Here is a 14,977-nt window from a genome sequence, read left to right on the forward strand (position 1 = left end):
AGCGGCTACACGCTCTTACATTGGGTGTCATTATGTTAGTTCAGTGATTGACAAGCAGTCCAAATGGATCACAAGGTCTAAGTGGCCTTAGTTAACAGCAAAATGTTGTTAGTCAATTTTCAATAAACAGTTGAAAGGCAAAGTCGTGTTTTATTGGAAGTCCGGATATAAGTTCTATCCGAAATATCCTGCAGCCAGTCCTCCACTTCCAACAGAAATATGAGAAGTTGAAATGTTTGAGTGCTCATATTTCATCGTAGATGCTACCAAACTTCCGTAAGACTTGATTTGCCCTGAAAGTACGTCAAATTACCTTTCTAATGACACCCCACACGACCACGTACGGCTCGCGTAACTGGAGAAATTTCTGTGCAGGTTCTCGGTTTTTGATCACCTCCGAAGATTTTTTTTTTTTTTTTTTAAGTGGTTTTGGCTTCTAGTGGACCAATACCTTTCTGAGCACCGATTAAAAATTTCACTAGAAAATGCGTCCGATTTCGGCCGGCTCTTTCCATGTAATATACAACTTCTTGCTCGGTTATTTTATGAGTGAATTAATGGGTTAACGGAGTTTCTGGTAATTTCTGTTTTAGGTGTTTTCTTTTAGGTTAAATCTTTTGTTTTAATTTAAATTGAAATTAATTTTCTGTTTTGCTATATCGTACTACAAGAGTTTTGTCCCACTAAAAGGTTTCTTTTAATCATTAAATTTAGTTAATTTAGTTCTCATTGAAATTATTAATTTTTCAATTTAAATTTTTTGTTTTCGTGTTTCGTTCTGTTGAAAAGAAACGCGATAGTAGTTACACTAAAAATGAACTTTAATTAGTTTTTCCATTCATTCTGTCTGCATTGAGGTCAACTCAATCTAATTTTTATTTACATAGAGTGGTTTGTTTGACGGGTGTTTGCTTTGCTTTAAATTTAATTATTTTTTTTTTAATTTTAATTTTTCTGCTAAATTTTCTTTTACTTTTTGTTTAATTGTGTTGCACCATCTGGTGGCTGGTTTGTTGTTCTTTTTTATCAATAAATATATTTAGATAGCCATTCTGTTTCAAATTGAATTCTCCTTTTCTTTAAATAATTTATATTCATTGTTTCCCTCTCCCTCTCTCTATCTCTTTCTGGCTGTCTCCATCTCTATCCTCTCTCTCTTTATCTACCTTCTTAATCCGTTTCAGCACGCATACCACGAACCTCGCCAATTTGACGCTGTTTGTCCAATTCTTCTTTGGTTTTCTCTTCGATAGCCCGAATGTCATCCATTGTTAAACCATACCAACGATCCATCCAACAAAATACTTGCCTGTTGTCAGAACAAAAGAAAAAAAAAAGGCCAGATTTAGCATAAAATTCAGCTCTTTTGGTGCAACTGGTAGTGCAATAGAATCAGGCTTTGACGGGTCACCAGTGGAGACTGGTCAATCATTATCCCAATTCGCAACGTTTGGAACATTTTGTTCTGCGATTTTTATTTGAGAGCTAGAGGTGCACTTGGTAGCCCTAGTGTCTCAGCTGTCACGCATCGTAGTAAATTCGTATTTGTGTCAAATTAAAATAGAGTGGCGGTACCAGTTTCTGGACATGTGTCAGTAGTCGCTCCTATTGCTCTTTTACTCATTAGAACGTTATGGAAGAACAATAGTTATCCGACCACTAAGACATGTCCGGAAAGTGATACCACCACCCTAATGAAGAACGAAATTGAAAAATTGATCGTTGATCGTATTTCCAGACCGAATATAGCTACACAATCACCAAGAAGTTGAAGTATTCACGACCAGCAATACAACAAACTAGGAAATTGAAAATTTAAATCTTTGTGGAAAGGTGCTGTTGTGCCTGACAAGCCCAATTTTCGTATTTTCAGCTTGTCAGCCACGGCAGACCTTCTGACAAAAATTGTATAATTCAATTTCGTTCCTCATTTTGAAACCAAATTGGATTTTCGACGATGACGTTCAACGGCTGAGACATAAACTAGTGCTTTGTCAGTGTTGTCAGCAGATTTGAATCATTATTAACTCGCTAAATATGCGTTTTGGAGAGTCCAATGTGTGTTCTGGGGTTTACTTTTGGGGCAGAACACATAGTTAACTCAAGAAAACGCATATTTATTAATGATTCAAATCTGCTGACAGCACTGAAAAAAGCGGATGTCATCTATGAATGATCCCCTAGGGCTTTCTTCGTTTTAAAGCTCAAACGTCATAGCACAAATGTTTTTCACCTCTCAAAATCTACCAGTCTCCAACCGCTACTCCGCGAGGGACGATAGATCCCGTGGGCTCTGCGTTTAGCATATCGCACAGTCCATAAGTACTATGGAGAGTGAATAAACTTCAAGCGCTATGATTAGGCCGAAAACACACGAGCAATTTTGCTGCGTTTTCCGTTGTAAGCATAATTGTCGATCCCGTCAACACAAAATTGCTCGTTTGTTTTCGGCCTTAGGCTCATCGCCTTAAATTAATCTAATTCATGAAAACTGTCAAAAATTGTCCCATAGACCGAGATCATCGTCACATTCCGGAAACCTGTGCCATATTCTTGTACTCGACATAAACCACTGAAGGTAACGAAAATCCGCATGAGACCAAGTTTCGTATGGATCCGAGCGCAGCATAACATTAGCTCATTGTAGCACGATTTCAATGGAATTTTCGCTGTGTTGAAAATACGTTTCCAACATTCATGCTGCCATGTTCACCACACATTCCACCAATTCCATAGAAATCGTTGGCGCTACACCAAACGAAATAGGCGCTGCCCTCAAATTCATCCAAAACTTGGGCTCCGCGTGATACTCATTTCCCGGAAGCTTTACTCAGTAACGGTTTCATGTAAAATTAAATGAACGTCAACTCACCGATGAAACGTGGTGAACAACCGTCTTTCCGATTTTTGAATAAAACTTTCTATTCTGGACTGTAGGCCGAACCATTTAAATTCGCATGTCACCAATTTGTAACATGTCATCACAGGATCCACGCTTTTCGTCCATTCGTTACCTATCAACGGTCCTCGTCCCGTTTTCTCCGACTTGAATCTGTTGAGATTAGACGAATTACGGTTTTAATCAGCCACACTAGACACGAACAAAATTTGGTCTCTTACTTTGTTGGATCTTCTAACGGCTTGTAATCCGCACTCGAAATGGGATCGTTGGCAATGTCAATGTGAATCACTTCTCGGGACTTCAGTTTTTCAGGAGGCAATTCGTGTACCTGTGTGAGGGGATGGAAGGATTTTTACATTTGATCATTTCGTGTTGAAAATTCGAAATTTCTTCGTCAAGCAAGTGTAGTTAGTTAAGTGGTTCCACATACTGTGTGTGTTGTGTTAGTGCATAGCTTAACGAAAATGTTAGTGACAAAATGGACAACGTGCAAATGAATGATTGTACCAAGTCAGAAGTTTTGGTTCACTAAAGTCAGTGGTTCCGAGGTTCTTCGGACGGTGTGAAAGTCCAACAAAAACGGAAATTTTCCATTTGAATGCATCAACGTTACAACGACCACAATCACTCCATTATCGACGGTTACTTATTGCTTTCAATGTCGAGTGGAAGAAATTATTGGAAAGAAAAATCGGTGGAGTAAGGGGGAGAAAACTCTAGAGTCATATCAGTAGACACACCGTCGAAATGGACGCGATTTTATGGTAACTGATTCAAGCTTCAGTTGCAGCGTTTTCAGATTAGATTGACCATCGCGAGTTTTGACGATCAGGTACAGCCTGAAGTCACAAAAGACAGAGCTTTTGATCGAAATAGGATTTTATCGCCACGATATATCACTTGACTCGGTATGCATTTCAAATGTCCATTAAACAGAATTCTGGCAACTAACCTCTAGAGACCTCAAACGTTCCTTAAATCAGTAAAAATGCTTAAAAATACTGATGGAAGTACTGGTCATTCTAAAGTTCTAGCATTGGGAAGTAGATGGATCCTCCTTAGGAACTGACATCCAAACACATCAATTTTTCCTCAAGTCCAGAGTAGACCAGAAAAAAACTGCTGGAAATGCTAGTTTTACTTGAGTCCTAGCTTTGGGAAGAAGGTAAGACCTTTCGCAGTGATGGAATTCTAGGAACTGACCTCCAGATATCTCAGACTTCCTTCGAGTCCAGAAGAAAGTTCGAAAAAACCGATGGAAGGACTCACCATCCTAGAGTTCTGGCACTGGAAAGAAGGGTGACCCTTCGGAATGATGGAATTCTAGGAACTGACATCCAAACAATCTTTCGTCAAGTCCAGAGTAGACCAGAAAAACTGCTGGAAATGCTAGTTTTCCTTGAGTTCTAGCTAGGGGAAGATGTGAGACCCTTCGCAGTGATGGAATTCTAGGAACTGACCTCCAGATATCTCAGACTTCCCTCGAGTCCAGAAGAAAGTTCGAAAAAACCGATGGAAGGACTCACCATCCTAGAGTTCTGGCACTGGAAAGAAGGGTGACCCTTCGGAATGATGGAATTCTAGGAACTGACATCCAAACAATCTTTCCTCAAGTCCAGAGTAGACCAGAAAAACTGCTGGAAATGCTAGTTTTACTTGAGTTCTAGCTTTGGGAAGAAGGTAAGACCTTTCGCAGTGATGGAATTCTAGGAACTGACCTCCAGATATCTCAGAATTCTAGGAACTGACATCCAAACAATCTTTCGTCAAGTCCAGAGTAGACCAGAAAAACTGCTGGAAATGCTAGTTTTACTTGAGTTCTAGCTAGAGGAAGATGTAAGACCTTTCGCAGTGATGGAATTCTAGGAACTGACCTCCAGATATCTCAGACTTCCCTCGAGTCCAGAAGAAATTTCGAAAAAACCGATGGAAGGACTCACCATCCTAGAGTTCTGGCACTGGAAAGAAGGGTGACCCTTCGGAATGATGGAATTCTAGGAACTGACATCCAAACAATCTTTCGTCAAGTCCAGAGTAGATCAGAAAAACTGCTGGAAATGCTAGTTTTACTTGAGTTTTAGCTTTGGGAAGAAGGTAAGACCTTTTGCAGTGATGGAATTCTAGGAACTGACGTCCAGATATCTCAGACTTCCCTCGAGTCCAGAAGAAAGTTCGAAAAAACCGATGGAAGGACTCACCATCCTAGAGTTCTGGCACTGGAAAGAAGGGTGACCCTTTGGAATTCTAGCAACTAACTTCCAGATCCAGACACCTCAATCTTTCGTCAAATCTAGAGCAGACGACAAGAAAACTGCTGGAAATGCTAGTTTTACTTGAGTTCAAGCTTTGGGATGCATTTGGGAAGACTCAGACCCAGTCAGATAGTTTCAGAGTCTTGTAGTTCCTTGAGTGAAAATCGTTCAAATCGTTCGAAACGCTTATTAATTCTGTGAAAAGAACTTGTGAGGAAAGTACTGGCGCTTCTTAGAGCTGTGGCGTCAGATTCTCTGATACATCAGAGCTCGGCCACCCATCCAGGGTATGAAATTACCTTTCCAAAAAGCTCTGACACGTCAAAATTGAATAAGAAATGGCGAGGGAAATGAGTTTCAAAGTTAGCGGTTTTTTTCTTTGAAACTTTGACCCTTTAATCATATGCTCCAGTCAGAACACTTGAAAGCTCGTCAGCGAGACGAATTTTTCTGACATAGCAGCCCAGACTACGAGCAGTAGTGGCTAGTCAAAATAAAATTGTAATTTACAAACAGTAAGCTGAAAACGGTCGTTCAAACATGCAAAAAGTGTACTTTCCACCCTGTGTAATACTTACATTTTGTTGCATACCTGTGTCGCCGACGTGCAACGATTCAATGCAAATCACAAAATTCTCCTTCATATAACCCGGATTCTATGTTGTCCGCGGTTGTGTGTCGGGTTAAATGTTGTGATCAATGAGCGTATTAAATGTACAAAATGTATATGGGACACAATTAAAAACGTGTTAAGTTCCGACACCATATCACCACCACATCAATAAAACCGAAAATAATTTTTTGTTTGTGTTTTGGAACCCCAAATGAATTTTGGTTTTTGTTTTTTTGTAAAAATTATTTTTGTTTTTTTGTTTTTTTGTTTTTTATTCCACCAAAGTGTGTAAAAGCAAGCACATGAAATGTAAGAAGAGAGAAAAAATCCGTTAGACTGGTTTGCCGGTCCATTTTACTTACATTCGATTGGAATCCACTGTCGGCTATATGATAGGACTCAATAACAATGTGAAATTTCTCTTTCATAAATTTCGGATTCTATGTCAGATAATGTGCAAATTGGAATAATTAGACGAAAATAAAACAAATTAAAAGTAAAGGGTGGAACTGTCCATGAGTGATTGACTAGCGGATAATGTTTTTTTGACGATATCAAGCAGTTGCTCAGAGACTTTCCCGCTGCTTTCATAGAGATTTTATCGTTATTTTCAAACCGATTTTCTGGCTGCTTTCAGACCAATTTTTCAGTTGCTTTCAAAGAGATTTACTCGTACTTTGCCGATCAATCTTCTCTCCGTTTTCAAATAGATTTTCCAATTCCTTTAAAAATGGCTTTCCCGCTTCTTTCAAATTGATTTTCCCGTTAATTTCAAACCGATTTTCCCGTTAATTTCAAACCGATTTTCCCGTAGCTCTCAAACCGATTTTACCGCTGCTTTCAAACCGATTTTCCAGTTGCTTTCAAACCGATTTTTCCGTTCTTTTCAAATGGCTTTCCAGTAGCTCTTAAACCGATTTTCCCGCTGCTTTCAAGCAGATTTATCCGTTCATTTCAAACAGATTTTCCCGTTCCTTTCAAAATGACTTTCCCGTAGCTATCAAACCGATTTTTAGAGCTGCTTTCAAACCACTGCTTTCCCGCTACTTTCAAACCTGTTTTTCTGCTGCTTTCAAACCGATTTTCCCGTTAATTTCAAACCGATTTTTCTGCTGCTTTCAAACCGATTTTCCCGTTAATTTCAAACCGATTTTCCCGTTAATTTCAAACCGATTTTTCTGCTGCTTTCAAACCGATTTTCCCGTTAATTTCAAACCGATTTTTCTGCTGCTTTCAAACCGATTTTCCCGTTAATTTCAAACCTATTTTTCTGCTGCTTTCAAACCGATTTTCCCGTTAATTTCAAACCGATTTTCCCGTTAATTTCAAACCGATTTTTCTGCTGCTTTCAAACCGATTTTCCCGTTAATTTCAAACCGATTTTCCCGTAGCTCTCAAACCGATTTTACAGCTGCTTTCAAACCGATTTTCCAGCTGCTTTCAAGTAGATTTTCCCGTTCCTTTCAAAATGACTTTCCCGTAGCCCTCAAATCGATTTTCTCGTTGTTTTCAAACCGATTATCTAGCTGCTTTATCGCTACTTTCAAACCAATTTTCCCGCTGCTTTAAAACCGATTTTCCAGTTGTTTTCAAACCGATTTTTTAGCTGCTCTCCCGCTACTTTCAACACTATTTTCTAGCAGCTTTCAAACAGATTTTCTTATTGCTTTTAAGATGACTTTTCCCTATAACTCAAACTCATTTTCCCGCTGCTTTCAAATCGAATCCCGTAGCTTTCATAGAAATTTTACCATTGCTTTCAAAATGACTTGCCCGTAGCTCTCAAATCGATTTTCTCGTTGTTTTCAAACCGATTTTCTCGCGTCTATTAAAGTTACTTTTCGTTTCGCGGTGACTTTAATTTCCAGTGCACTTGCAACTTCTGGATAATCTAAATTTTCCGTTGACTGTACGTTCCCCACCAAAAAATATTAGTCACCGGGAAATCGAAGTCAACACGAGTCTAATTCAAAGCAGTTTAATAACCCGTCTCTCACTCGTCCTAATTGACAAATCACTTATAGACAGCCCCAAACGCCCAAAATAAAATAAAATTTTCTCCCCAAAAAATGGAATTTCCATTCCCGTTTCCCACTTACCGTGATAACAGTCCGACAGTATGGATAAGCATTCCAAGCCTCTTCGTGTATTTCTAACGATCCCTTTGGCGCCAACAATCGAATGAATGCCGGCACTTTTGACGCCAAATGGTATATCTTGTACGTGTACTGTCCGGATGAATATTTACCGCCGAGCAATGGATAGTCAACGAATGGTTCATTTTTTAATACTTCAATTCCTTCGCCACCGCCAGTTTCGTTTTTCGATGCTTCGGCCACAGAGTACAGCTGTGCTACTTGGTACTGGAAATAGAGAGAAATTTTGGTTGCAATGGGGGAGCGTAAGGTTATTTATTGAGATTTGCTTCATTCGCAATCAGTTGGATGACGTCCTAAGGCTAGGGCATAATTGTTCAGTTTCACAAGATTGATTTTATTCTTGATAGGGCAAAGCGAAGCGAAATTGAAAGAGAAACCTTAACTTTCCCATCTCGAAAAATAAACACTCTGCTAGCTGAGCGTTCATGACGTGCAGCTGCTAATCAAAGAATTTTTGCGATATTCACTCGGCATGTGAAGAGTTTGTATATCTGAGCCGAAGACGAGAGCTATGCACCAAAATTTATCGAAGAAAATAGAAACCGAACTTGTTGCTCAAAGAGACACGCGTGACTTTGAGAATTTCACACAGTTTTCTCTACTCCGAATAAATTACGCAACACCAGCCAATGTATTCGGGTTCATTGTCTGTCCCATGTGAAAGTTGATTCACCTTAAGTGAACCGAAACTGTTTAAAAAGAAAACGGTGAGCAAACGGAGCGTAAACGGAGTAAGTGGAAATCAAGCATAAGTTTCGGGTGAATTCAAGTGCAGCACAAGTTTATTTCCTTGTAGCACTCGTATGAATTCAATAGCAATTTTGCAGAGTTGAACTACTTGTTCAACATTCACGCTGTCACATTCACCACACATTCCATCAATTATATTGAAACCGTCTGCGCTACACCATACGAAATAGGGCGCTGCACTAAAATTCACACGAAACTTGGGTTTCGTGGGCTTTTTGATCCACCGAAGATCTGAATTCCCGTTCATAGTTGTTAGATACTTTGGTTACGAGTTGTTTTTCAGCTTTCAAGACATTCAGAGAGATTCTATTGAAAAACAGCCAACCGAAATCGGACGCATTTTCCAGTGGAATTTTTTTACATTTGCCCAGAAAGGCATTCGACGCTAGAAGCCAAAACGACTTTCAAAAAAAATTTTCGAAGCTTGTGTGACTGGTCGGAGGTGATCAAAAATCGAAAACGTGCAATTTTCTTACAGAAATTTCTCGAGGTACACGAGCCGTGAAAGGTCGTGTGTGGTGTCATTAGAAAGGTAATTGCATGTACTTTCGGGGCAAATCGGGTCTTCTTTGGTTTAAAATGCATCCACACTGAGATTCCAGTTGAAGACAGAAGAAGACTGAAAATTCTCATTTTTCTTCCAGAAATTTCTCGAGGTACACGAAACGTACGTATGGTCGTGTGGGGTGTCATTAGAAAGGTAATTTTATGTTTTTTCAGGGCAAGTAGTCTTACGGAAGTTAGGTAGCATCTACGATGAAATATGAGAAATTGAAGTGTATAAGTGCTCATGTTTCATCGTAGATGCTTCCAAACTCCCATAATACCCTACTCGACCTGAAAGTACATGCAATTACCTTTCTAATGACACCCAACATGGCCCTGTACGGTTCATATACCTCGAGAAGTTTCTGTAAGAAACGTGCATGTTTTCGGTTTATGATCACCTCCGACTAGCCACACACACAAGCCTTGAAAATTTTTTTTTAAATTGGTTTTGGGGTTTTGGCTTCTAGGGGACCAATACCTTTCTAGGCACACATAAAAAATTCCACCGGAAAATGCGTCCGATATCGATCGGCTGTTTTTCGAAAGAATCCCTCTCATTCACTTGGCAGTGTAAATTATTGCAGTGATAAAAAACTGCATTCAAAACTGACCAACGAAGATTTGATATATCTATTTTGGCGGCTGTGTTACCCACATGTCGGTTAAAGTAAATTTTTTCTAAAGACAAATCGGGGTGCAGACGGTCATGCCCTTTGAACAATTTTTGCTTTCGAATAATGTCTAACGTCGATGGAGAAAACTTCCCACCTTCCATTGAACACATTTTTTTTTTTTTTTTGTAAACTCACCTCCTCAACTGTTAGCGGTAGCGTTACTCGGCTGAAATAGAAATAAAAAAAAATTGATTTTATTATTCGAGAAACACTTTAAACATCGAATTGTCAACACATATGTACACCACCACAGTCGGTCACATTTCTCTCTAATCTAATCATTCACCGGCCAATACCACTTACATAATGCACATATCGTCAATTAAAAATCTGCTAATTTTCCCAAATTACCGTTGGGTATTTCAGAAAATATACTCGTTTCGCAACCGGAAGTCGATCTGAGAATTTTAATTATTTTTTTGTTTTCCATTTTCGTATACGTAAGAGATCTTAACACTTTTCTCACAATTCTAATTGGCATTGAGATCAGCTTTTTAATTTCGCATTTACACAAACACATCCACGTGCGAACAGAGAGAAAGAGCCGATCAGCGATTGAGTCGACAGTGTTGAGAAAGGGAAAATGATAAATTTACTTGTTACGTAGAATCGAATGTTTTGTTAATTCCATTTTATTAAACGAGATTTATAACAAGCATTGCGATCGAAGGATATTTTTTCTTCAGCCCCGAACGAAGTGTTCTGTGCGCTACGGCGCTATTTATGTCTGTTGCGCCGTTTCAATCGATGAAGAATTCGATAAATGGTTCAGTAAACCCTAGGCCTAGACTGAAGACTTGGGATTCGCATTTGACACACCACTTTCCGTAGTAGAATTTCACCACATCAGACAAATTCGATTTTGGTGAATTTCTTCGTATGGAAAAGGTGCGCATCCAATGAAATGGTGATCCGTGCGTCTTCCACAAAGTTCACAGTCTTGAGTAAGACGACGTCAAGCGGAAAGGCTAATGCTTAACTTCCTTTTACCAAAAAAAGTACTCCGAGTGGGCGTGGGGTAATTTGGCACTCGGTGCTAAAACAACGCATTTTTCAACTACGTAAAAGGTGAACTCGCACACGATTTTTCAATACCCAGATTTTGTAAAGGGAGTCATGGCTAAAAAGCATTTGCAGCAATAACCTTGCGAGTTCACCTTTTACGTAGTTTAAAAGTGCGTTCTTTTCGCATCCGAGTGAGAGACAAAATTGATTTTTTTTGACCGCTATCTCACGGAGTACTTTTTGTTGAGTGGAATGGAGACTTGACATCATTTATCAAGCAAAAAATCCACCGTCCACAAACGGTGCCGTGGTGTGGTGAATTTTTGCCTGATTCACAAATTCACCAAAATCGAATTTAAATGACGTGGTGAACTTTTAGTATAAATGGAAAGTGGTGTTTCACCTGGGTATCGTTATCGACATCGCATAAGTAAATATCCCGGTATCCAATTTCGATTTCCGGTCATTTCCCAATTTTCGTCCCTTTCCCTATTTCCGGTCATTTCCCGATTTTTGATCATTTTTTCTATTTTTCTTCCCGCCGGAGTCCTGGATACCAAGGGTATACATTCTTTGCTATACACGTGATCGACATAGCCTCTCCAAAGTTTACAGCCTTGTGATTTTTAACGAGCACACAGCGCATCTATTCAGTGCCAACCGAACTGATCGTGTGGGCCTTTGCGTCGTCGGTTTGTCGTACCGTTCAATTTACACATTTTCTTGCATTGCACTTTACGTCGACCCGTATTTATCGTTAATTGTCGCAACAATTAAAATTTCCTAACGATTTCGTTGGAATTCATTTCGAAAAAAAAACCAATTCATCGACAAAACGACATGTACACAGCTCCTACACACCAACAAAAACAGAACGTTCAAAGATTCCATTTGATTAAAATTGTAAAAATGGTGCGCTATCACTGGTGATAAGGCGTCCGCTCGTAAAACCTAAAAATTGGACATAAAATTGACGAAACGAAATTCGAATGGGGACACAAAAAAATCGTCGAAAATTTCAACTGGGCCCTTCCGATAAAATCGAGTTGAATCAATAAAATTAGAGAGATTGAACGAACTGCGAATTGTAGTGATTCAGCTGAATATGTTTTTCATTCAAAAAGTACCAATTTATTTGGTGTGCTTCAAGGTTTTGTTTTGTTTGAATCGACGATAAACAGAACAAACACAAAATGTGATAAACACACATAACAGCCGCAGCGCTCTGTGTGCTGAATCATTTCTGTATTAGAAACAGACAACAAAATTGCATCTCAATGACAACACGAATCAGGAAAAAAAAACATTTTTCGAAAATTTGCAACTTTGTTACAATGGAACACCATTAATAATAGACACCGATGATCAATATACACGAATTCTTCTTATGAATGCGAACGTCATCCATTCTACTATTAATCATGACGTCTGATCTATCTCTGTATGTTCCAACAAAGCACACGAAAATTTGTGTGGTATGAATCATCACGACGCTCAACTTTCAATAATCTTTTTTTTCGGTACCTGAGTTATTCGAACACTGCACATTTCAAAATGCAACTCCACCACACTGCGTTCATGGGACAAAACAGTGTAAAGTGTGAAAAAATAACGAAGCGAACCCACTTCACCAAATTAACCTTGACCTATAATAGCAAAAAAAAAAACGAATTGAGAATAGTGTCAGAAGTGTCGTGCTGCCAAATCAACAAACACCCAACACTCCAGAATTGCAATTTGAACTTCACGTTGAAGTAAAAATGGAAAAAGAAAAGAAAAGAAAAAAAAACTCTCAACATCCAATACTCAACAAGGAGTGTTGGCCTGTCAGGTCGCGAACTATCGATTTTTTACTTCAATTTAGAATTTGGTGACTGTACAACAAAATAAAAAAAATTTCTCGCTTCACATTTTACTGTCCCGGTTTGACTGAAACGTTTGCTATCGGTGGGTGGACACTGTTGTTGAAACAATTTCTTCCGGAAAAAAATCGATTTCCCTTCACATCGCACATCCGAATTCATATTCAGGCACTTTTATCATCATCCGAAAAAATCGCCTTGTGCTAATATGCCACTTGCAAAACTTGATGTACATCGATTCGGACACACACAACATTTTTTTCCCCTGACGACGGAATCGCCGCCGCACACACGATTCGACGTTTTTTACTTACAATTCTTTAATTAACATTTTCGATGGTGTTTTCGTAGATTTTGTTGGAATTGAATTTAAGCACACATGGGGTGGTTCAAGTACTTCTTAAAAATAAAAAAAATTTGAGGAAAAATTTTTCCGCGAGCACCAACGAATCGTTTTTTTTTTCTTTTTTGGACAACTGACAACTGAACACCCGTGAAGTTGGCAACGACTACGGTAGCGTGTCAGGCGTGTCAGTCATGCGACGGACATTTTTTTTTTCTTTGACAGATTCGGATGGAAAATATATTGACTGGGTTGGCAAATGGAAATATTTTGAAAATTGGCGCACTTACCCAAAGCATTTTTTACGTAGTAGCGCAGCCGGAGAAATACCAAAGTATATAAACACTGAAGGTAGCGCAGATCCGCAAAAACATGCGAATCCCTACTTTGAGGTGAATTTATTGTACACATGCGTACAACATGCTGTAAATATATGTATTGGCGTCATACGAAATTCACCTTAAGAGTGATATCTCCAAATCTTCAGGTGATTTTTTTAACTTTGGAAACAAGCGGTCTCCGATTTTAATGAGTGATAGCTCGTTGGATTCGTCTTTCAATTCTAGGAAACACGTGTCTTTCACTTTTTCTTAAAAAAAATTGTTTTCTTTGAAAACCGCTCAAAAGTGAAGACATGTCAGAGGGTACCGAAAACAGTTTTTCGGCAATAACTCAAGAAAAAATTATTTTAAATTGTTGTAATGTTGTACGATTGTCGGCCTTGAAAAGACCTACAGGTGGAGTATACGCACCGCTTGGTGCTAGTTGATCCACTAGAGTTATGACTAGAAATATAGTGAATGTTCGGAGAGTCCGCCTTTTCTGCAGCTTCGATGTACCACGGAGCTGAGTATGGGGTGTTGTAGCTGGCCTCACCCACTATCGTTGCACATATAAATGAATCCAGTACTTTTGGGCTGCAAGCCTACAGAAGTCTTGAAAAAAAAGTTGGTGCCAAAATGTAGATTTTTTCCTTCTGTCTGAGGGCCCAACTGCCAGAACAGCGTCTGGAGTTATTGTTGAAAAACTGTTTTCGGTACCCTCTGGCATGTCTTCACTTTTGAGCGCTTTTCACAGAAAACAAATTTTTTTAAGAAAAAGTGAAAAACACGTGTTTTCTAGAATTGAAAGACGAATCCAACGAGCTGTCACTCATTAAAATCGGAGACCGCTTGTTTTCCAATCACCTGAAGATTTGGCGATATCATTCTTAAAGTCGGGATCCATATTTCTTGCTATTCCCTGAGGGACTGCGCTACCTTCAGTGTTTATATACTTTGAGAAATACCGCGTGTTCAAACAATAGAGCACACTGTTTGATATGACAACTCGCACATACATTGAGGCAAAACGGAAGACTCAGAGGCCTGAATCACATTAAGTTGAAAATCGTCATTTTCTAGTCTTTTTGGCTATCCCACACTTTTTTTGTTCAATTTGAGGTTAGCTTTGTGAAAATGACAGCTTTTTTGACAGCTCAAACGACATTGACAATGATACAGCCAACCGGAAATTCAAATAGAATGTAGGGAAGGGTTTTATTTACAAGCTACTTTCGTATTATAGACGTGTTTAAAAATTGGTCTCCAAAATTGCATTTTTCAATTCGGAAATTGTGTACGAATACTGCATCTGATTTACAGATAAATTCACGCCGTAAGTGCGGTCGAAATTCAAAATGGAAAGTGCCGATGTCTTTCTAACTTACTGTGGATTTACATAGCAACGTAAAAGTGACAGATGCAAAAATTTTCTCATACGGCAACTCGAAATTTCATTCATAATTTTCCTATGCTGGTGCATGTAATAAGGCTATTACATGTATAGGCAATAGCCTTTACATCACTCGCATAGGAAAACGTTATACT

The 14,977-nt window shown here is 38.9% G+C and overlaps 1 protein-coding gene across 2 annotated transcripts; it reads right to left on the reverse strand.

Moving 5' to 3' along the window:
• Positions 1-674: 674 nt before the first annotated feature.
• LOC119075906 (phosphatidylinositol transfer protein alpha isoform) lies at positions 675-13,274 on the reverse strand. Of its 2 annotated transcripts, none has more exons than XM_037182484.1 (7): positions 13,081-13,274; positions 10,035-10,065; positions 7,867-8,130; positions 6,130-6,207; positions 3,121-3,230; positions 2,873-3,052; positions 675-1,309 (listed from the first exon to the last, which is right to left on the reverse strand). In XM_037182484.1, exons 1-7 carry the CDS (start codon positions 13,095-13,097, stop codon positions 1,171-1,173), a joined length of 819 nt encoding a protein of 272 aa, XP_037038379.1. In that variant the 5' UTR covers positions 13,098-13,274; the 3' UTR covers positions 675-1,170. The 2 variants fall into 2 exon arrangements, with proteins under 2 accessions (XP_037038379.1, XP_037038380.1); XM_037182485.1 differs by lacking the exon at positions 6,130-6,207 and adding an exon at positions 5,733-5,810 and having other exon boundaries at positions 13,081-13,272.
• Between the last annotated feature and the right edge of the window lie 1,703 nt (positions 13,275-14,977).

The sequence above is a fragment of the Bradysia coprophila genome, unplaced genomic scaffold (assembly GCF_014529535.1).
Source record: "Bradysia coprophila strain Holo2 unplaced genomic scaffold, BU_Bcop_v1 contig_232, whole genome shotgun sequence".
In the NCBI taxonomy this organism is placed as follows: domain Eukaryota; kingdom Metazoa; phylum Arthropoda; class Insecta; order Diptera; family Sciaridae; genus Bradysia; species Bradysia coprophila.